The sequence below is a fragment of the Bacillus rossius genome, chromosome 5 (genome assembly GCF_032445375.1).
Source record: "Bacillus rossius redtenbacheri isolate Brsri chromosome 5, Brsri_v3, whole genome shotgun sequence".
NCBI classification, from domain to species: domain Eukaryota; kingdom Metazoa; phylum Arthropoda; class Insecta; order Phasmatodea; family Bacillidae; genus Bacillus; species Bacillus rossius.
Window position 1 is genome coordinate 60,140,534 of NC_086333.1, and position 24,450 is coordinate 60,164,983.

At 39.4% G+C, this 24,450-nt stretch overlaps 1 protein-coding gene across 1 annotated transcript in view; it reads left to right on the forward strand.

Moving 5' to 3' along the window:
* The first annotated feature begins 9,092 nt into the window (after nt 1–9,092).
* The window catches only part of LOC134531871 (putative aldehyde dehydrogenase DhaS), a 41,806-nt gene continuing 26,448 nt past the window's right edge, over nt 9,093–24,450 (forward strand). Inside the window, exons 1-5 of the mRNA XM_063367877.1 lie at nt 9,093–9,447; nt 11,545–11,774; nt 15,399–15,577; nt 20,127–20,283; nt 23,762–23,922. Coding sequence (XP_063223947.1) covers nt 9,358–9,447; nt 11,545–11,774; nt 15,399–15,577; nt 20,127–20,283; nt 23,762–23,922 — 817 coding nt within the window. The 5' untranslated portion in view covers nt 9,093–9,357. The remainder of the gene's footprint in view (nt 9,448–11,544; nt 11,775–15,398; nt 15,578–20,126; nt 20,284–23,761; nt 23,923–24,450) is intronic.

The window sequence follows — 24,450 nt, forward strand, 5'->3', positions numbered from 1 at the left end:
AGAGTTGCTAAGGGAGATAGGGTGGGTTTTTTTCTTGCGAAGAAACTTAAACAGTTTTGTGTACAAGATGCTTTTATTGGTTATAATATGGCACACAACAAACATGCAAACTTGGAACTGATTCGTCACCCTTTGCTTCAATAGCTGAAACAGGTTACCTGCAAATGGCTGACGATCTCTGTGAACACTTTTAATTTGATGCAATAATCTCGAAATAGCAACAAATAATAATCCTGACAATTAGCGATTATCTTAGCTATGGCAACAAAATATGTAATTTTTGGTATACAATATTCTTTGAATTAAATTACTGTTTCTTCCTGAATTCCAAACTATCCTTAACTTTCCTCAATTATACACAATCTTTATCTGATACATAATTAAAAACATAACCTAGTCTATGACATAGACCAACGCCGTGAGTTTGTGTCCGCCCACCATTTTTATTATATTTAACTTTGAAGCAATATCCCTAGTGGCGCTTTCGCCTACACACTATTTGAGGTGCGGCCAACTCGTCATCTTTCTATTTCCGGTTATCTGGCGTGTCAGTCCTGTCTCTATCAATTCCTTAGTCTATTTACAAAGTCAATTCCGGGTACATCTGTCAACGCTACCTATAAACCCCTCTTTGCCGTATGCGGACGATGTAGATGTTGACTTTCACTCTCCTAGCGCCGACTCGCTCCTTCTCCACTCGCTGAGCGAGTGTCCCTAAACAAAAGTCTGCTCCCTGCAATATTTTCCTTCAGGGGCTATTTGCCCACCCCTGAGGACTTCAAATTTGACTAGCAGCTTTTCACAAAAGTACTCGTCGAGCGAGTTGTTACTCGCTCCTGGCGAGTCGTGACGTCTGAGGCTAAGTCCGTTTCTTCTTATTACGTCGTCTGCGGCTAAGAATCTTGCAGACGGAATTCTTTCCACGATGGGGATACCCCAGGGACCTCCTGACGGACAATGCCAGCCAGTTAATGGAAGGCAATGGCAAGAATTATGTCGGGCATGGCAAGTGGAACACCGGACTATGCCGGCTTACCACTCACGAGCCAACCCAACGGAGATATGTAACCAGGAGCTGAAAGTCCAAATGTGCATACGTCTGGGGGACGACCATACCACATGGGACGAACACATAGCGGAGGCCCTGTTCTGCATCCGCCGCAGGACCAATGCAGTCACAGGGATGTCCCTGGCACAAATGGTCCAAAGCCACAATCTGCCCATGCCCGGCGAATGGACGGCCCACAGAGTGACTGATGAAGGGGAAGACCCCAAGGATCGTCGTCGGCGGCAAGAGATTGAGCTGACAACAGCGCGAGAACACCAGAGGGCCTACACTCAGCAGATAACCACGCAAACCACACGACAACCACCAGAGCTACAGCCAGGTGACCACGTGTATGTCCGCACACATCCCCTGTCCAACACAATTAAGAACTACTGCGCTGGACTGAGTTCCAGGTGGTCGGGACCACACAGCATCCTGAAACAGCTAAGTCAAAGCACTTATTTGGTGTGCCGGGATAGAAAAATGCGAAAAGGACACCTGGACCAAATCCGGAAAACAGCACTCCCGGAATGGGGCCAATGCCGTGGAGGACCCTATCCCAGATGTGACAGGAACGATGCCGGATAACCACCAATCTGTCACACCCCAAGGATTGCAGCATCTGTTCGAGGCAAAAAAGAGCCCAAGGACAAGAATGGAGAAGCCAGCAGAAGCCCCTGCCATGACCCCGAGGCGACAGCACCAGAAACCCGGCACGAATGCAGATCCTTGATGTCAATGAGACACCAGAGGCGGGCGTAAGCACCACGTAGGAACAGCCCCTGGTGACAGAACCGGATGAAATGGAGACAACAGAACCATCCTCCCCTACCCAAGGCGGATGGGGGCATGGGGCCTCCCTTGCCGATGCCGATTTCCGGGTCAAGGTGGAAGAACGGGCTGTGGTCAACCAAAGACACCGCCGACGACGACGCCGGCCCCAACTGTACCTGGCAGATTATGTCACTGGCTGCGAACTGGATATACTGGTGAATGGCGACCCAGGGAGTCCGGAACCAGCAGGCCGGCCCTGATGCTCGCAACTACTAGGAGAAAAGGCATCATGTGTCTGCTGGAGGGCACGCGGACGGCCTAGACCCGTGCTTTTCCAAGAGGGGGGGGGGGGGGGGGGGGGTCTGACGTCGTACCTCCTCTTTATTTAAACTAAAACCCGGGTCACAGTCCTGTCCGTGGCACAACATTCCGGCCATGGCCATTGTAGTACCAACACTCGTCACTAGATGGTAGTTGTAAATATGAACAGACAATGTATTATAGTTATGTTAGGACATGTTATGATTGTAAATGTTTATGAAGATTTTAAGTGTGTAGTGTAAGTGTGTTTCGTAGCCGTGTAAATAACATTGTAAATGCAAAACATCCAAAAGGATAACAACATAGACGTGCGCAGGACTTCAGTAGTGGTGGTGCCAGATTATACAACAGCCATATCATTCACAGACCCCGAGACTAAAGCGGGGGGTCCGCCCACGTGTACAACACAAGTAATTGCATCTGGCTTGTTTCCGTGTGTATAGTTGGTTCGATCGATAAATGATATAGCCTACTGATAGTGTCATGAGCACATATCTGTAACTCGACACGATTGGAAAACAATTTTTTTTTTTTTTTGGAAATAATACGGATTTTTGTTAAGTATGTATTATTTGTGCTTGTAAAAAACAAAATAACGTTAACCCTAATGGTGGTGCCAAGGCACCTGTGGCACCTACCGTGCGCACGCCTATGGATAACAATATGTAACACGAACGATTGTAGAAGTAAACTATAAATTGTGCAGGCTAACAAGCCTAGACAGCTCTCCTCTCTCCCAGCCAATCTGGGAGAATAAATACCAACACAGTAAATAGTGGTATTCTTGGCTTACATCTCTACTTCTCCTTCTCTGCTAGCGACTCTTCGTGAGACAGCGCGCATCCCTCTCTCCTACTTCGGACCTATCCGCTAGCGACTCTTCGTGAGACCGCGGGCATCCCTCTCCCCTACTTCTAACCCTTCCGCTTTCGACTCCTTGTGAGACCGAAGGCACCTTCCTCCTTCTATCTCTGGTCCCCGAAGGCCTGTTCCGCGCAAGCACGTCCTCGGTCAGCTGCCCGGGGCCGAACGATCCGCTCCCACCTCAGAGAGTGAGGCTGCTCTACCCAAGAGCTGGCTCCGGGCAAAGAACACGACAACTGAACGACCGAGCGACGTCCACCATGTCTCCTTATCTTCACCAGAGATTAGGCCGCGACAACTGTACGCAACATATGATGCCATAATATATTAATATATCATGATTTATAGATTGTCACACTGGTTCAAAATCACACATTCTACTTCTAAAACAACCAAACTTTTGAGAAATTACAACAGATTCACCTACAACACTAAAAACCAAATTAACGACACATAAATTAACAAACTTTCAACTACTCGCAATGTAATCAAATGGCGAAAACAACGATGTTATTCACTAAGCAATATGGCGAAACTCTTTGGAGGGCGGTGGTTAGTGTCACAAACCACCAACATAAACATTTTTTACTCTTAAATGGACGGTGGTATTCCTTGCTAACCACCTTAGTTAGTTCCTATAAAGTACACTAGATGGCAAAAATTATATTTAATTGTATATCTATGCTTTCAATAATATTTAATAGAGGATGTGCGTCAACAATGATGCCTTCTGTGACCACTTTTTTCAAATATAAAAAGTAAACATTTATCATTGTATTATTTACAAACGTAAAAGTTAGTGGTGATTATTAGTATATTGTAAGTGATAAATAATTTCACTTGTTTTATTTCAATAATAACTATTACTGTAAATGTGAATTTATTGGTGGTTATCACTACTAACCACCACATACAATAGGGCGAAATAACCTAAATTCGTGAACACAGCTGATGTTTTATTTACATGTACCAATGTGCTAATTTATGTTGTAAATAGTGATTGTTATACATTATAATGGATCATAGTTATTGTAAATTAGGGGATGACATTGGAGATGAACATGAGTCTTGCGAAGAAGCAGAAATTCCTTCAGACAGTGACAGTGAATGTGTAGGGGAAGACTATGATTCCGATTTAGACCCTGAGTACATTCCAGGATCTGTAACACAGGATAATTGTGACACATACTTGATTTCTTCGAGTGATGAAGAAGTATTTAGTGTCTCACCAGTTCAAGGACCTTCAAATTCATCTGATGTAGTGTTTGTTTCAAGGCCAAAATCAAAATCTAAGACATCACTGTCAGTGTCAGCAGTAAGGGAGCAAAATGTTGTCCCCAAACCACAGGCTGTTCCCATTCCAACATGGGATAAGGCCAACATAAATTTGTTGACAGTTTCTCAACCTTTTGATGAAGAGTCTGGCGTGGCAGAAAATATAAAAAATTTAGTTGACCCTACACCATACAAAATTTTTTCCCATCTCTTCACAGCTGATGTTATGGAGTTACTGGTATTCCAAACAAATTTGTATGCAACTCAAAAGGGCAAAAACTTTTCTCCAATTACAGTAGATGAAATGACTGTGTTTATTGGACTTAACTTGCTAATGGGAATTAAAAAATTACCCAGTTATAGGGATTTCTGGAGCTCGTCTCCAGATTTGCACGATGAGTTCGTTTCGCAGTTGATGCCGGTAAAACGCTTCAGCTTTATACTGGGACATCTACATCTGAATGATAATGTCGTAATGCCCAAGAGAGGGGAGGATAACTATGACAAACTTTATAAAGTTAGGCCGCTTTTGAATTTGCTGGCAGATTCATTTGAATCTTGCTACAAACCTCACCAGAAAGTAGCCATTGATGAATCAATGGTGAAGTTCAAGGGAAGGTGTTCTCTCAAGCAATACATGCGTGACAAACCAGTAAAACGTGGCTACAAGATCTGGATGCTATGTGATCAGTCTTCCTACAACCTTAGGTTTCAAATTTACACCGGAAAAGTAAAAGAATCTGTTGAAGTTGGTTTGGGAGAGCGTGTTGTAACAGATCTCTGCAAAGGTCTTGAGGGAAAAGGTCACATGGTGTTCATGGACAATTATTTTACATCGTATTCACTAATGTACCATTTGCAGCAAAAAAATATTTTGGCATGTGGAACTGTGAACCCTTCTCGCAAGAACCTTCCGAGGCTACAAGATGACAAACAGCTGAAGCGTGGTCAGTTTGACTTTAGTGTGAGTGAGAGTGGCATAACAGTGTACAAGTGGAAAGACAAGAAATGTGTAAACCTGATTTCAAACCATCACAGTCCTGATGATACATTTGAGGTACAAAGAAGGGAAAAGGATGGCTCAAAAATTCAAGTTCCGTGCCCAAAAATTGTGCCTGACTATAACTGTAACATGAACTATGTTGACAATTTCGACAGACTAAAAGGGGATTATGCTCTTGATCGACGAAGCAGAAAATGGTGGCCAAGGATTTTCTTTCATTTTCTTGATTGTTGTGTTGTAAACGCATATATCATTCACAAGGAGCTTTCTATTGAAAACCACACTCACAAGAACTTCAGGCGAAGAATTTACATGGAAATGATGGCAAAGGCAGTGGTCCTAAAAGTGTCTGGAATTTCACCGAAGAGGAACTTATCTGTGGCTGAAATTCAAGGGCACAAACCACATGTGGACAAGGCCATTCGTCTGGAATCCAGCAAACACCAACCTGAGCAAAGCACATCAAGACGCTGTGCCGTTTGTAGCACAAAGAAATACCCAGTCAGGACAGTCTGGTGCTGCCAAGACATGTGGAGTTGCTCTTTGCTTGCGGAAAGAGAAAACTTGTTTCAAGGACTTCCATTCGCAATAGCGTGATTCATTTTGTGTACTTTTTAAAATGTTTTTTATATGTAGAGTGTTATGTTTTGTGTGTGTGTGTGCCGCATAACCTCAATTGTTGTTGTAGGTTCTACGTGCGCGGTGGTTAGTGTTGGTAACCACCACATGTTTTGCAATATCTCTGACAACAGAAAACTAAAAAAATTTTTACTAATATTTTCTTCTATTTTAAACATCAATGCAACGTAAACCATTACAACATTTGGTAATTTTTAACTTTTTTTTTATTGCCCCTGAAAGAGTTAAAAGCTAGCTAAATGTGACCCAGGTAAAACCTGCATAGACACAGGGAAAACCCTGGGCCGGGTCATGCGGGGATCAATTATCATGCATTAAGCAGGCAGGTAGCTACTGGACAAGAGGGAAGAAGGGTCCAGGTAAGAAGAGTTGGAGGGGCTGAAAAATCAACCATGCTGGAGTTGGGTGCTTGGGCCTTGCGGCCCGCATTTAAAGTTTGGGAACTCCTGGGTTGTTATTAACCAGGGGCGCAAGCGCCCCCAGGGGCGGGCGACTTCACTCGTCAGCCCAGCCACAGCTGCCCAGGCAGCCACAGTTAAAACAGAAGTGGGCAGACGAGCCAGTAAACCGGCTCGAACTGCGGGCGCACGGAGCGAAAGGCAGCCTGACGTTGCGCCATCTTCATCTTCCTTCTTCAGGTTAACAGCAGTACTTTTCAAGCCAGGGTGGGGGGAGGGTACCAACCTCGCCACCCAAAATCCCCGAGACGGTTGAAGGTCGCGCCGCTCGAGGCTACTGCTGCCACAGCTACAGTAGCCCCAGCTGAAGGTTCCTGATGTCTTCCTTCATAGTTCCGATGCATTTCAATTCCGTTGCGCGCGCAGCAGTTCACAGCTCCGCAAGTTCCAGCCTGCAGTTCGTCTACACTTCGCTACTAAGGCACATCGAGCTCCCCTGCGGTGCCTTCGCCGACGAAGCTGCTTCCTGCCACGCGCCGAGCTACATTCAGGCTACCTTTCACCCCGATAGCCGTAATAACGACTCCACAGGCCGGCCATTGGTCCGCGGACTGCTATTGGTTATTCACAGCCACCCCAGCGAGATTGCAACTCTCGAGCTGGGCTCCCGTATCCGCCACCCGCGGGACGCGGTCGGTAGCAGTTGGCGCTGCTAGGCCGCCCCCAGCACGCACACAAAACCAACACGCACTGCCAGCCTTCGGTTACCCAATAGGTCGCAGGGAACTCCCAGCCAACAGCCCGCGAGAGAGATGCGCACGCCCCGAGAGACGACCACCGACCTTGTTTTCACAGATGCGAGAGCTAATCCGAAATTCTCCGAAGCCTTCTTTTCAGAGACGATTCAAACCCGAAATTCCCCGAAGTTCATGCTCGCTAATTATTTTTCTTTTTCGTTCTATCTTATTGTATAAATTGGCATTTAATTTTGCGGTCGATTATGATATGTTAGCTACATTATAAATACTTTAAAATATTGTGGAACGTTCGTTATATTAGGTAAGTACAGCTACATTAAAAATCCTGTTAATATCATTTTATAGTTGCTTAGCAAATAACTTTTTAATATGTAGCTATCTATGGCGTCGGTGGTCGTCTCTCGGGGCGTGTGCATCTCTCTCGCGGGCTGTTGGCTGGGAGTTCCCTGCACCCTATTGGGTAACCGAAGGCTGGCAGTGCGTGTGGGACTTGTGTGCGTGCTGAGGGCGGCCTAGCAGCGCCAACTGCTACCGACAGCGTCCCGCGGGTGGCGGATACGGGAGCCCAGCTCGAAAGTTGCAATCTCGCTGGGGTGGCTGTGAATAACCAATAGCAGTCCGCGGATCAATGGCCGGCCTGTGGAGTCGTTATTACGGCTATCGGGGTGAAAGGTAGCCTGAATGTAGCTCGGCGCGTGGCAGGAAGCAGCTTCGTCGGCGAAGGCACCGCAGGGGAGCTCGATGTGCCATAGTAGCGAAGTGTAGACGAACTGCGGGCTGGAACTTGCGGAGCTGTGAACTGCTGCGCGCGCAACGGAATTGAAATGCATCGGAACTATGAAGGAAGACATCAGGAACCTTCAGCTGGGGCTGCTGTAGCTGTGGCAGCAGTAGCCTCGAGCGGCGCGACCTTAAACCGTCTCGGGGATTTTGGGTGGCGAGGTTGGTTCCCTCCCCCCACCCTGGCTTGAATAGTACTGCTGTTGACCTGAAGAAGGAAGATGAAGATGGCGTAACGTCAGGCTGCCTTTTGCTCCGTGCGCCCGCAGTTCGAGCCGGTTTACTGGCTCGTCTGCCCACTTCTGTTTTAACTGTGGCTGCCTGGGTAGCTGTGTCTGGGCTGACGAGTTAAGTCGCCCGCCCCTAGGGGCGCTTGCGCCTCTGGTTAATAATAACCCAGGAGTTCCCAAACTTTAAATGCGGGCCGCAAGGCCCAAGCACCCAACTCCAGCATGGTTGATTTTTCAGCCCTTCCAACTCTTCTTACCTGGACCCTTCTTCCCTCTTGTCCAGTAGTTACCTGCTTGCTTAATGCATGATAATTGATCCCCGCATGACCCGGCCCAGAGTTTTCCCTGTGTCTATGCAGGTTTTACCTGGGTCATACTTAGCTAGCTTTTAAGCTAGGCGACCAATGGGGCGTCAGTCATGGCGCCAATTGCAGCCATGGCTGGCCAGTAAACCCCAACACGCACACGATTGCACGCGCCCTTGTCCTGCATGGTTCAAAACCCTCATGGTAGAGTGTATAGGCTTCGGCCTGAGACACATTTAGGTCCTCCCCTAACCTGGACCCTCCCCTACACACTTAGAATTAACTTAGGCTAGGAAAATTTATTTATCCAGGGCTAGGAAACCGTTTACATGATTTCACTGTATCTTTAATGTAGCTATCCTAACCAAATCAACCGTCCACCATGTTTTAAAGTATTTATAATGTAGCTAACCTAACTTAATTGACCATTAGTTATCATGAGTTGTATATTTATTTACAATGAACAAAAAAAAACCGAAGATGCACGATCGGACTTTTGGCTCTCTCGTTTGTGAAAAGATGGCTTGCCAACGTGAGTATTCGGGTCTGTACGATATGGAATGTACCTCTCATAGGCTTCCCTTCCTCATTCTTCTGTGGATTTTTTTTCCTTAAGTCTGTATTCTATGAACTCTATGGCCATTATACTCCTTTACTTACTCTATGATTATACTTGTTATTCTTGTTCTGCAATGATGTTTGTTTATTAGAATTAATATGATTTTTCTTTGGTCATGTAAAGAAAATATTACATATTTCATATTAAAGCCAATCCCAAACCTTCATGAAAAGCTTTTTGTCATTCAATTACACTTATCAGTTCGTGACCTTTGTTTGTTTACTTTTATTACTTATAATGATAAACGTTAATACATTGCGATTAGTGAGATAAGAAGAGTTCCACCAAAGAAGTTTCAGATTTGGTTTTAGTTTTACAAAGTAAATCGTTTTTGTTTCTTGTAATGGCAGTTAACCACTCAAAGAAAATAATACCTGAAATATTCGAAAGTATGGAGTATGGTCTTTTGCAGGACAGCGCTAGCCTTGCTGAGGTTCGTAACATGAAATTCGAGTTTAAATTAATATTTGACAGCAATGTATTAACAAAACGGGTACGTTTTTGTATGATTGAGCTTAAGTCATGTTATCCGGATTCGATTACTGGTGGCTCAAACTCAACTGTCACTTAGGAAACGTTCAGATGCTGTAAGGTTTTCTCGGGGTAGTTCTGCTCCACCCCTCTACGTCTTCAAAGCCGTTTCCACCTTTTCGTGTGTATAATTTTCGTGGGCACCAATATTTCTCTAATTATTAGCCTGTATTTATAGTGCATACTGACACTTAACTTAAGTTTTTTTTTTAACTTAAGAAATAAATTGATGGATGCACCCAATAAGTTATTGAGATAAAAGCTGTAAATGCTGAAAACCCATATTTTATTTTTGCTCTGCTTGTATGTATATAAATTATATGTAACCTAAACAAATAATGTACAAATCACCATTTTAGAAAATGTGTATAAAAATAGTGTGATTTTTCTTTATAAACATTGAAATTAAGTGATATCTTACTTATATGACAATAAAATATGTACTAGACATCCCCTATCTCATATACGGTAACTTAGAATATTTTTAGTGAAATGAAGTTATTCATCTTTAGGATTGGTAGGTATCGACAGGAGACTAGTCAAACACAGGATGTATAAAGAATAATGTTTTGAATAAAGAGTTATTCCTAGTGTTAGATGCATAGTGACTCATATTTATGATTTGAGTGACTATTCTTCGCCATCATTGCCTTGTATTTTTGTAGTAATTTCCATTAAGTAAACATTTTTTTTTTTTTTAAATTTTGCCAATTTACGCTGTTTGGTTTAAATGTATCAAGAGTCCTGTTTTCATTAATTCAGCTATTTTCTGATAGATTACACCTACTGTAAAAAAAGAGGAAAATAAATACATATATAATTGGAAGGTACCTACCTATCAATATAAATGAAAAATGTAGTCCTGGCATCATTTATCATTCACAAAAATTACATTTTCTTTGAACCATAAGACATTCAACATTTATTTTCTTTACATAATTTAATCATATTTGTAAACTCAATAAAAAATTATGAATATTAAGATTGCAGATTTGTACAATCAGGGTGCCCACATTCTGGAGTCAGGGATAATTGGTGAGGAGTCAGGGAAGTTGGAATTGTTCAGGGAAATCTTGAAAATTTACATGATTGATATCCTGGAAAAGTCAAGGAAATCCCAGGAAAACATGGTGCTTCAGTCTGCCACTATCCAGTTATTGAAAGCAATTTTTTTTTTCAGATTTTTTTCTTAAATTTTACCTCCAAGTTACCCACCACAGATTCATCCTATATTAGACTCTACTCAAGTTTTTTGACTTGTAATAAAAACATGCTGTGGCACTAGAGCTATGAAAACCTCATTATTTAATGCGAGGCAAGACTATAAATATCCTTGATTGTTTAAGTGATCTTATCAGTGGCTCATTGGTTATTTAATGTATCATGAGGGACTAGAAGCTGTTAAACCTAGCCTACAGAAAACATTCGACTTATGAGCTGTGATTCAGTACAAAAGTGTCTTAATACTGGTACAAAATACTTTAACTTTCATCTGGTCTGTTCCTAAATGCATTCAGGGCCCTCAGTGCGTCACGATTGCGTTTGATCCAGACTCCAGACCTTAATCAAATTTATGAGCAAAAAATCTTTGCCTTCATTATCTGGAGCCCATTACAATCTTAGACAAGCATGATTTAGAAATTTTTGAAGGGGGCACATATAACTAAATGAATAATAGTAACTGAATGAAAGAATAATAACACATGCGCTGGTATGCACTTTTTTCCTTAATTTACCAAGCATGTTTTTTGTTGTTGTTTTTACTGAATTTCGTATCGCTGTTTAGTTACAAGATATAGCTAACAAAGTCTTTTGCTGTGGTTGTAACCACTTCCCTAAATCTTTTCTTCCATGTGTCTAAAGTAGATCTGAATGATAGGGAACATGTACCTCTACCTCCTTAAATTACATTTACGATGGATCTTAGAGGTCACGTGGCTTTAATATTCTTTCCGCATCCATGTCTTGATCTTTACCGTGTCCACTTTCCGCGGAGCAGGCGTGGCTGAAGGACCGTAGCTTCGGTCCGCTGATCGACTGGCAGTGGAAGGACACGGCCGCAGGCGGCGCGAGCAGCACGGAGATCCACGACCCCTGCACGGGGAGGCGGATTGCGACCGTGGCGGACTCCACTGCCGAGGACGTGGCGAAGGCTGTCTCCTCCTCGTGGGACGGGTTCGGCTCGTGGAGCCAGCTGAGCGGCCACGAGAGGGCCAGGCATCTCTACAGGTGTGCTCCCATCGCTTGAGTAACTATATCGTTACTAACGTGGAAGATGTACTAATTGAAACAAAGCAGTCGTTTAGGAAACTTTTCCAGGGGATCTAACCCTGACCATGCCTTTGCAAAAAAAATCAACCATCATAGAAATGAACTGTTAAGTGGTTCTCATGACAGCGTAATATGTTATAAATTCATAGAGACAAGATTTTATGGTGTTATTTTTATGTCAATTTCGTTTTTGAAACAAGGGATTTCGGTGTTATTATTTTTATTTTTCATGAACTATGTTTATTCATAAAGATAGCACAATTATCAACAAATACGACACTTATTTGTTGAAAGATCCTTACTTCATCAAAACAGTGTGATTTAGACTGCTTTATATGATGCACTTTTAATATAAAATGAGTTGTGATAAGGATGTCTAACTTCTGGGAACAATAAAAATACGTAAATCAGCACGTACCTAATTGTGTTTGTAAAATGTTCCAATGTCATAATGTAAAAATTAGTAATAACAAAAAACGCAAACAAATTTCCAATCTATTTAGCACTTACATTTTGAAACTAACCCCACGTTAAATAATTTACATTTATTGAATTTAATGTATTAAAATAAAACCCTTATGTAATCTGAGTTTTGATTAAATATGCTTATTAATTTCATGATTTTTTTTTATTGCATTTCTGTACTTTTTGGTGTATCAACTTGCATTTTGGTGTTATATAGTGTATTTCAGCTTTATTCCAATTCATCTTATAATCTTGTCCCTGGTTATTAACAAATATAGCTTAAGTGAAGGTCCAAGTGTTACATAGAATAATAGATATGGTTGCTTAATTTATTAAGAGTTATTGTTGTTCTAATTCTGATCAGGAGAAAATAAGCCTAACCATAATTCTATGGCAGCTTGGATATAAAAAAAATATGTAGTGAATGTAGGAACTAAATAATTATATTGCACGTATAAAAAGTTCCAAACTTCTTGTGACTGTAGAAATGTATTTTTATGGTCTTTGAATCCTGTTCAGCGTTGATACCGGAGGGGTCTGTGGAGATTGCTTCGGTACTATGTGTGTTTGGGATATTCTTTGCAGCTCACACTGGCCTGTGACAGATGGACATTAAGATTCCTTGACATTTTGCACAAAAATTTCTTATTTACTCTTTCATGATTTGTGAAATTATTTTTGAAGAAAGGTATGGTCAAATTTGACTGAGAAAAAAGAAGTAATGACAAAATTCACTTTTGGAACCAACTGGGAAAGGAAATTGAAATATTAATTAATTTTTAAGTTCGTGAAATTTTGTATTATGTCATTCAAAGATGACACAACATTTTAAAATTTAGCACAACTATGGTGTATTGCAAGTATCAAAAATATTATTGAGGAAAAACTGAAAATGTAAAATATAAATATAAACATCCAAAAATCTGTGTAAATACTAGCAGGGGCCTAGACTTGGTGGGGCCCTGAGCCATTTAATCCTGTGGGGCCCCAAATATTTTGGAGATGGGCCTTGTGAGGGGCCTGGGAGGTATGGAATAACCCTCCCCTGAAAAATTTGAGGAATAAACTATTTCAAACATTGTTTTTAATCCAACCTTACTCTTAAATTTCGACGAATGTTTTGGTGTTTTGCCTATAGAAATTTTGATATTCTTTCATGATAAATTATACTCTTGTTGTTTTTATAAATACTAATGATTGAATTCCGGTGAAGACGTCATTACATGAGACAAAAAAAAAATTTAAATTTTTAATAGTAATAAATCATAAAAACTCAATTGAAATTTAACAAGCACTTTGAATTAAATGCTAACACTATTGAGTACTCCCTTTTTCTCATTAATATCCGTATTTTTTTCACAGAAAATTATAAAGTGAAGGAAAATAAAAATGGAAAGGGCCGGAGCGGGGACCTGGGTGATTGCCTGGCTCGCTTGACCCTGGAGTCGTCCCTGGTGCTTGGAATACAAGTGATTTATAAGTAATCATTTTTTGTTGGCAGTTCAGTCATCTGGCAGAAAAATGAACTGAAACATGAAACATGAATTTTCCTGCCTGAGGCAGAGTCTACATGGATGGGATGGGGCTGATACTCGTAGGAGCCGGCTGCGTTACCCGAAGGACATATCTGTTCCTTCCCGCCAGCCTGAAGAGTGCATGAGGTGAGGTGAGATGAGATGGAGTAGCAGCATTGAGCAGTGACGGAATGAATTGGTGGGGGAAACGGGAGAACTCAGAGAAAGCCCACAGCCCACGGCAACGATCGCCACATTTCACACTCGTTAAAATCTGGTTTGACCCCACCGGCAATCAAACACTGGTCGCCTTAGTGGGAGGTGAGTGTTCTAACCACTCAAACTCAGTGCTTCTAAGAATAAAAGGGGAAAAAAAAAGAATTGCTAACTGAAAAATTTGTGTGGATTCTTTATTGTATAATAAACTAGCAGAACATGGCAGATGTTTTCCTGCCTATTTACCTCTATGTATCTCAAATGGATGGTTGGTTTGTAATCTAGAATTTGAATATCCATTCCATTTTACACTCGCTCACCAATTATTATTCACAGTCACAATCACTATTTGTTGTTATTGAGAATTAAAGAAATAAAAATCACAATATACCAATTTTCATGGCAATCTGTGGAACGAAATAGAAGAAGATGCGCTGCAGCACTATCTAGTGCCGAGTTACAGCTAAAAAGGATAGTGTGAAAATATTCTCCGTTTTCAGATATCTGTTTACACCAATTTTCATGGTGATCTGTTAAATGGTATAGAAGTTTCTGCGATGCAGCGCCATCTAGTGGCAAGTTAAAACAGAATGGATATTGCGAAAATATTCTCTGTGTTCAAATATACCTGTATATAAATACCAATTTTTACAGCAATCGGTTGAACCGTGTAGAAGTTAATGCGCAGCAGTGCCATATAGTGGCGAGCTATAGCAAAATTGATATCGCAAAAATATTCTCAGTGTAAAATATTTATATATACCAATTATCATGGCGATTGGTTGAACGGTACAGTTGTTGATGCGCTGCAGTGTCATCTAGCGGCAATTTACAATAAAATGGATAGCATACAAACCTTCTCCATGAAAAAACACTTCAATGTGCCAGCTTTCATGGCGATTGGTAAAACGGTGTCTGACTTTATCGACATCTAACATACCAACATCCAATTTTATTTGTATAGATATGCACGAATGGTATAATTAAATTGAAAAACAAGCAAATCAAATGATAGCTCAGCACATTATACAGTAAAAAAATATTATTTTTGATATAGGTTTCTTAAACGACCTGAGGAAGGTTGAAAATTAAATAAAAGACTTATCTGTCCATTAAATTTTTAAATATAATTTTCTAACAATATTTCTTTTGGCAGTGTATTATAGAAACATATAGCTACGTATTTGCATAGACAGTAGTTAGTTGTATGTTAGTTTATATTTAATTAGTGTAAGTTTCTGAATTGATGATCACGTGTAGCTTCATTCTGTCGCAGCTCCGTTCTCATATCTGACGACCCCGATACTGACGGTACATTGAGCTCTTATTCATTCAGTTGTGCGACGGTACGACGTGCTGAAATCAGCCTGGTGGTGTGTTGTGGCAGCATTGCCCGCCACCTCCAGAAGCACACGTCCCTGCTGGTGCAACTGGAGTCCCTGAACCGAGGGGTGCAGACGAGCGACCCGCGGGAGTTTGACGTGCCGGCGGCGGTGCGCTGCTTCTACCACTACGCGGGCTGGGCGGAGCTAGCAGCGCACGACCTCGCTGGCCGGGAGCCGGTGGGTGAGTGGGACAGTTACCATTGCAGGGGCTGTCGTCTGTCGCTGGACGGACAAGTGTTTTCAATTATTTTTGTTTATTTGAAGTTGTAAGATGAAAGCCAAAGTGGTAGACACCTTACAAACAAAAATAATCACAAACAAATAAATAACAAACTTTCACAGAAATAAAAAAGTGGTGGGGGGGGGGGGTTAAAAAAAAATAGACAAAACAAAAAGTACGTATAACAATAAATAAATAGCTAAAGTATATTTTAAAAGATAAGAAAATAATTATGACAATAGAGAAACAAATTCGTTGATACTATATAATACACTTATAGATTGTAGGATATAGAAATATAAAATAAAATATGATACAAGAAGCAAATACATTAAGGTTGTATTAACATTTAGATTTAATATGAGCAGATAGAGGCTAAGGTAAGATTACCTGATATAAGTCTGTACAGCCTTAATGTTTTATGTAGTTGTATCTCTGATGCTGGCTCTGAAATTGATGTGAAATCAGTGGCAACTATTTGCTAGATTCTGTGGGTTTTTTTTTGTAGGTCTATTTCACTTTTAAAACAGGAGAATTCAGTGTTATTATTTTTATTTCCATGCAATGTCTTTATAAATAAAATAGTGTCTACTATTTCTTAATGCTTATTTCTAAAAAATAGTTTAATTTTCACAAACACATTACGCAGTTATACAATACAATCATTAATAATAAACATGTCTAGAACAAAACTACTTTAATGAATATAAATAAATCTGCAATGTGTCATTAATACAAAAACAAGGTAGGTAATATTAATTTTTTACAATCCATTTAGCTTATACATACATTTTAGTACAAAATTCATGCTAAATAAATTATATTCAATGAATTTACCATAATAAAGAATACAGTTTTTGTAATTTCAGTTTAGTTTTTTATATTGCTGATTGCTTTAATGTGTTTAGGTACATTTCGGTGCTAAATGGTGTGTTCATTTGCCTTTCGATGTTACATGTTGTATTGGCATGCTTTGTAGTGTTATTTTAGTTTTGTCACAATTCACCATGTTATCTTGTCCCTACCCATTGCATACCTGAGCCGGCCAGCATCTGTTAGCTTGGTCAACTGTGTCAATGAAGGTTTTACTGACTAGCTTGTTGACGTACCAGAACATGCGGGATCAACCACAGTGTTCAGACATGAATATAATGTTTTATTAGGTAACGAAAGAAAAATTTGAAATAGTGTTTTTTTTTTTTACTTTATATCACAAATAATAATACAATGCATAAAAAATTATTTAACCTACATACCTTGATGTCAATGAGACATTTTATTAAGTACAGTAAACTCCCTATTATCCGCGCATGCTACGAAAAAATACATCACATATGTAAATCTGTATTTTATTATAAGTGAGCAAATTTGAACTCTATCTGACGAGTGTATTGTGTGCAGTAGGTATACAGTAAAACGCCACAGGCGAGCCCAGTGCGAAGGCGCAGATGACTCACGAAGCGGTTTTGCTACACATCGTCAGACTGCTTCACTATTTAGAGGAACAAGACGACGATGCGCAGTTGGCTGAAAAACTTATGTTGTGGAAAGTCAATTAAGAATTAAGAAAAGATGTTTCCAAAGCAAGAAACAAAAGCAAGTGACTGATTTTTTCAAAATGTTGTAAATATAAAGAGTTGTGCTTTTTTAGTGTCTAATTAAGTGTCTGAGTACGTACAGTATGTACTGTATCCTTGTTACGAAGTAAGTACCAAGCACTTTTATGTTTACATCACTGAAGTGTATTGAATGTTAATTATTCAGTAAAATGCAAATTTTTTTTATAGCATCATTTAATAATTATTACTGTTAATTTTAACTTAAATTTTAACTTAAACTTTAATTATTTAAATTTGTAGATTTTTAAGTTGAAATTAATAGTTCTTTTTGTTTCCCATTTTCGGCTCTTTTGCTGATTATCCGCTATTTTCACTATCCGCGGTGGCCCTGCCACTTAATTTCGCGGATAATCGGGAGTGTACTGTACATTCATTCATTTATTCTTGGGTAGGTGCAAAAAATTTAAAAAGGTTTTTTTCCTGAAAACCAAACTAATAATGAAATCATGATCTTTTGCCAATATCTGCAAGCCGCCAGGGTGAAACTTTTTGGTGCCTATTTGTTTGTCATTCGTTACAGTGAAGTGTCTTTAATCCGGCATTCTGATCTTCAACACATTTTGTAATCACCATCAGTTTAACTGCTTTCAGATTTTTCTGATGGATCCCGGCAGTTGACCTTGGCCGCCAAGTCACATTACTGCACTGCCGGCATTTTTAGTTTGCTCAAAGTTTATCGTTAGTGTATGTTTCAATTTCAGTATAATGTTGTCTGTTTTATATCAGGTTACATTTCACATTTATATTTTCTTAATTTTTTTTTGAAGAAGTAATCTGAATTGTGGATACAACATAGTAACAGAAATACATTTTTTAACAGTAATGCTCATCTGAATTATTTATTTTTCTTGAGTAGCATGTTATAATTTGGTTTAAATACATTGTACTGAATATTAATTTTACTTTGGTATTCCCGTTAAAACTATATTTTCATTTCATTCTCAGCCAACAGAACGTATTATTATGTATTGGGTAGAGGCAAGATTATATGATGACTAGCGATGAAACCAAAATAAATTTAAGTCAACACCACAAAACATCAAAATGGAAGTCAGTGCACCGTATAGCACCAAAATGCAAAGCAAAACTCTAAATGCAGTGAAATTCACCTCAATTATCTCATTGTGTCTGTTAAAATGTAGACTTGATTACATAATCATTACCCTATTATTAAAAACCTTAAATTTCATGTACAAAGTAAAAATATTTATTTAGTTCCTATGTATTTTTTGTTTTAAAGTAAAGTAAATTTAAAGCATTGTATAGCTGATAACTACAGACATGACTAAATGCCTACAGAGAAACATGTGATTTTGGGTGTTCAACATTGTCTTATTTCAATACTATTAATATGAATAAAAAAATTCAGTGACAAAGAGTAAAATTCATATTTCAAAATATGTTGAACTTTCTCATGAACTAAGAAACATTACAGAAGTATTTGAAAGTTTTGTTTGCAGTTTTTTTTAACTTACTCTTATCAGAAGACGTAGTGTTGTTTTATGTGTGTACACATTTTAAGCATCTTACTGCAAATTTTTGCAGCAGTTGATCAACTTTATTGTGGTTGATATGTACTTATCATTCATTACATATGTTTAATCTTTAATGGAAATAAAGACGAAATCCACATACCTATTTTAATGATAAAATTTGCATTAGTTATGGGTGTTGTTAATAATACATAGTAGATTAACACTTCACAATAAAGAATACATGAGAAACTTATACTTAATACAACTTTAGACAAAAATCCACCAGGTTAAAACAAAAATCTAATACAAAACAAATTTTAACTAAAAATAATTGTTTCAGAGATAATAATTTTACTGCAATGACACAAGTATTTATAGTAGTTGTATTTATTCTGAAATGATCCATAAATTTGGTTTCGTCCTCACAAGCAACTTCTTCATCAAATGATGAAATTGTTTAAATTATTTTGTTTCTAGATTAACTTCATGAACCCAATTATTTTTACATTTACATACTGTGAGAGTCAGCAGAATATTATCATCATCGGAATAATCACTTAAATCTCATGGGATGCATCTCTCCAACATTGCAAACTAGACAGATCTGTCTGGCTACCTGGCACAGCGAACATAGGGAACATCGCTAACATAGCGTATCTTACTGTGTGGCCTCGTCTTTACAGTGAAAATGTTAGATTTTTTTGCTCAAAATTTTGGGTACGATCCATATGCAGTGGCGACCCTTCTACGAGTAAATATGGGATTTATCATTTGTGTGTGTCTACGTAATTATACAAGATAGATATATGATCTCAGTTTTTGGTAAATTGACATGCTTGACTTTTACTGTAATTGTGCTATGAAGATAATTTCCTTTTGTAAAATTAGTAATATTAAACAGACTAAGAGCATTATTTTACGCAATTAAACTAACGTGCAAAAGATAATACTGAAAGGAGCATATAGGTATAATCACTTAAAAGATTCTTATATGTGAAAATAATTAGGCCTCGGAAATTTAATTTGTACATCATTTTTTTTTAATTTTTAGTTGCAGCATAAAGTATAGTCACAGTTTTTGTAAATAACGAAAATGGTGGTATAAAACCTGCAACCAATGACCATGGGACAAGATGCGAGAAATAAAAGACACTCGTTTTAGTATTAAACAGATTAGCCACAACATGAAAACCAAATTTCTTTCTTAGCCACATCATCATCAGCTTGAAAACGAGTGGTGAAATCATATGTGAAAACTTTTTGTTACAGCATAGCAACTGCCGAGGGTTTTCTCGTATGCGAATTCACTGTTCTAGTCGAGCTCACGAACGACTGGAAGCAGGGTGTTTCAAACTTAGGCCCCTAAGGTGTTCTAACGAAGGACGTCGAGGTACAAGTTAACCTGTGTGGTGGCAGGCGTGGTGGCCGGTGTGACTTCGTGGTCCAGTCCTTTGTCGCTGTTGGCGTGGATGGTGGCTCCTGCGCTCGCTGTTGGCAACACTGTCTGCTTGGCCCCTTCTCGACATGCCCCACTGCCAGCCTTTCTGCTGGCGCACATCTGCGCTCAGGCAGGGTAAGAGCTCCGCATCCTAGTTGAATAATACAATGTCCTCCATCTTGGTACTGTAGTTGCAACCTAAACATAAATTTTATTACTTAAATCATTTGTTGCTGGGGTATCCACAATTGTAGGCAGCAAAATGACAATTTAGAGTCTAAATTGAGAGATATAGTTGTATTTGTTCTTGATAATTCAAGTAATTTCAGTGTCAATGAAAGTATTAGTACCTAAAGAGTATTTGTAAAAGTGATAATAAGTATCAATTGAAATTGGTACTGAGCAAATGTATGTCTAGAAAATGTGACATAAACCTAAATACATACTGTTACGAACGCAAACAAAAACGCGACACACGCCAGGTTCGGAGCTGGCTGGTGGCCCGGCACGGCAACTGGAGTCACACGCTGTGTCACATGTCAGACACTGAAGTAAGGCATGCCATGCGTTCATAGCCGGATCACAAGGGTCATCGCTACCTTCCTCTGCTCCCTGTGCATCGTCCTGCCTCGGCGCTGTTATCTATCACTGAGCGGCCTTGGGAATTCTGCGGGCTGCCGTGTGAAGTGGCGTGAGCGAGCGATGCCCTTCTTGACTGTTTGGGCATCAGGTCGGTCAGGGATGACGTGACTCGTCATCAGCCCCTCTGGCCTGTTCAAGAAGGGCGCCCCTAGGTACTTAAGCCGCGACGCCGGCCTCCACTGAAGTTTTTGGGGTGACAGAGTCCCGCGACGGGGAAAGCTGTGAGTGCCGCTGGTGCGGCGATAGTTTGGCGACAGAGTTTGGTGAGAAGTGCGGTGAGAGTTCCACGGTGAGTTTGGTGACGGAGTTTGGCGACAGAGTCCCGCGAGGAGTACAGCCCAGTGAGGAGTGCGGACTGTTAGAACTTGGCAGAGACACTGAGTGACTTGACGATAAACATTTATAAGTGTGAGTAATTGGTGATTAGGACTTTTTAAGAACAATTATTTATTATTTATGTAAATATTAGTAATTAATAACAACTATTATCAAAAAATTAATTGGGCTATCCCTTACGAACCCAGTTCTACCCATATTATAAATCGCAACAATACTATATGCTTTATTAAGATTCCTAGATACTCAGGGTGTCTACCAGTCACAGAAGTCATGAAATAGTCACAATATTTAACTCATGGTCACGGATGTCACGGATAAGTCACAAAAGTGTCCATATTGTTCGCATGTTTTTTTTCTGTTTTCCGTGTGAGAAATAATTTTAAATCTACAACTGTGGGTGTTTGCAGCAAGACATAGGCATTTTTTTATCATACTTTACAGCTTCATTTTATATTTAAATTTTTATTCTTTTTTTCCACTTCTCAGCTAAAACTAACCTAATTGGATGTAAACAAATACCATAATCAAAGAATGTAAATTTCAAATCTGTTTCATCATGCAAGTGTCTTGTTATGTGTTGCATGATGGGTAGTGAAGCATTATGTTGACAACATGGTGGTGCGAGCCTGTGCGACATGTGACGACGGCTGTGAGGTTAACAGTAATATTTTTGTACTCAATAAAAGCAAAAAATAAGTAAATGATTGCGGTATTCACGTTTACTGCATAACAAGTTACCCATAAAAAGTAACACGTGTATTGGTAAGATGTAGCAGTGTTTTAAGAACGTATGTTTATGAAACCAATGTGTTTTCAACATTTTTATTTTATTGTGTATTTTCATTTTTTGTTTGCATGTGAAAATTTAATTGTTCAAAAACTAGTGGTAGACGTCTTCAGCACACCTACAGGGAATTGTCATTTTCAAGACATTTGGTTGGAAGAGGAGGAATGGAAATTGTGGCTAAGTGCTGGTAAGGATATGTTTTCTGCTTTTTGTACGCTATGCAAAAAATTTGTGGATGTTTCTCACTCAGGAATTAATGCAATTAAATGCCATGAAAAGGGGAGAAAAATACATGGCAATTTCTTAATGTTCACAAGTCAGGCAGGCACCAAAAGCTCTCTTTTTGTACAAGGGTACCTGCGACCCTTGTTAGGCCCACTACTAGTTCATCAAAGCCTGGGCCTAGCAATCAAAGTTTTTCTGCTGTGATTGCTGAGGAGTTTGAAGAATTTCTGACAAACTTCCAGAGAAATGATCCTCTTCTCCCTTTCATTCAACAAGAATTGTTTCTTTTTATGAAAATCATAGGAAGAAGCTCAGCGATGCAAGATACACATGAACAGTTAATCCTATTCTTCGAGATCTTTTCTTAAATTGTTTCCTTGGAAATGCAGCGGTAGAGAGAAGTTTCTCTTTCAACAAAGAATTTTTGGTGAAAATCTTCAAGATCTTTTCACTTCCAGGTGAGTATTTAATTTTAGACTAATGTGTTTTGGACTAGAAATTACAACTCAGATTGTGTAATATTGCAGTACCATTAATAAATTGTTACTCAACTATTTTGGTTCATTTAGTTTTTCAGAGGGCATTTCTTCTCTCGCTCATCAAATAATAAAATAAATGATTTTGGAATTTTGCAATGCCTCAGCAAGAAGGAAGGAAAACCTAAGAATGAAAAAGAACGAACAGGATGAGGTGTTAAATGCAATAAAACGAGCAGCACACAAAATCAAGTTACTCAAAATGAAAAAGGAAAAATTGCTCAAAGAGAAAAAAACGAGAATAGAGATGGAATTGAAAAAACTCAAGAAAAGTGTATGAACTGTTTTTAATGTCAGTAATTAACCTTATATAAAATATTTAAGACAATACTTAAACCCTTAAATTTTTTGTGTGTACCCTATTAAAAAAATTTAATGAATAATACTTAAAATTTCTGGTTGTAAAGAATTTTTTAAAGGTCCAAAAAAATCACTGATTTTTGCTGTTTGAACCTGATACTGTATGCTTTATCAAGAACCTCACACATTTTTTTTTCTTCTGGGATGTGAGTAATAGTTGTTTACTTAAGTTAATAATCTTAAAATCTTAACATTTTAGTTTTAGTTTTATTGTACAGTGTGATTTAGTTTAAAATTGTTATTTGTAAAGTAAACATTATTATAGGTACTATGCAGGGGCGCAACAACAGGGAGGGGGGGCAAGGGTATTTTGCCCCCCCCTCTGAAACCTTGAAGGGGGGGCAAACAGGGGCAAAGAAAGTGCTGTGTAATCAATTTTTAGATAATAAAACTGCTTAAATAGCACCATTTTCCACCTTGAAATAGAAATTTTCCCGGGGGAGGACCCCCGACCCCCCCCCCCCCCTCGCTTCAATAGGGGGGATCGATGATTCTTTATAAAAATGTATATAGCCCCCCCCCCCCCCCCCCTGGAAATTTAGCTGTTGCGCCCCTGGTACTATGGGTATGTTACCATTATTGTGGTAAAGAGATCAGCATGCAGCTATAGTAATTTTATAAAACACTTTATCAAAGTGAGCTTTCTCTGGGCCCTGGATCGAACCCACTGTTACACCTTCCAACTCGGCCACGTCGTCACAGCCTGCCCTGCTCCTCTGCGCAGTCTGCCGGCGGGCGTGCTGAGCGTGCTGCCGGGAGGGGAGAGCGTGGCAGAGCAGCTGGGCGCGCACGAGAGGGTGGCAGGCCTGGTGTTGGCCGGGCAGACCTCGGCCGGTCGCGGCATGCTGCAGGCTGCCGCGGCCACTCGGAAGCGCGTCACTTGCCGTGAGTTGTTCCTCGCCTCTGCCCCGTGTGCTCACAACGTGCTTTATGACGGCTGTGCTTTGCGGGTTGGGGTCTGCGAGAATTCAAAAAAAAAATTATATATTCGTGAATAGTTTGATACTTGATTAAACTTTTCAAATTGAATTTTTTTTTTTAATTATTTACCACCCCTAGATACACCAAATGGGAACCAACAAAAGTTTTAATTAAAAGAAAAGTTACATAGTATATGATGTTTAGATATATTGAATAATTTAGATTTGTTTTCTGAAAAATTCTACCTATATACATTGTTTTCGTATGTAAAAAATAATCTATGATCAAACTAAAATTTTCTAATAATACTCTATTTTTAGGTATATAATCAGGTGGATTAACAAAACAATAATTTGTAAACCTAAAATTGTATTGGTTTAACAAAATTCACTGCCAGGGTTTTTTATTTTTTTTATTTTACACCATTCTATTATTGTTTCATTAATTTTTATTGGACTCCTGTAAAAAGCAAAAAAAGTATCACTATATATT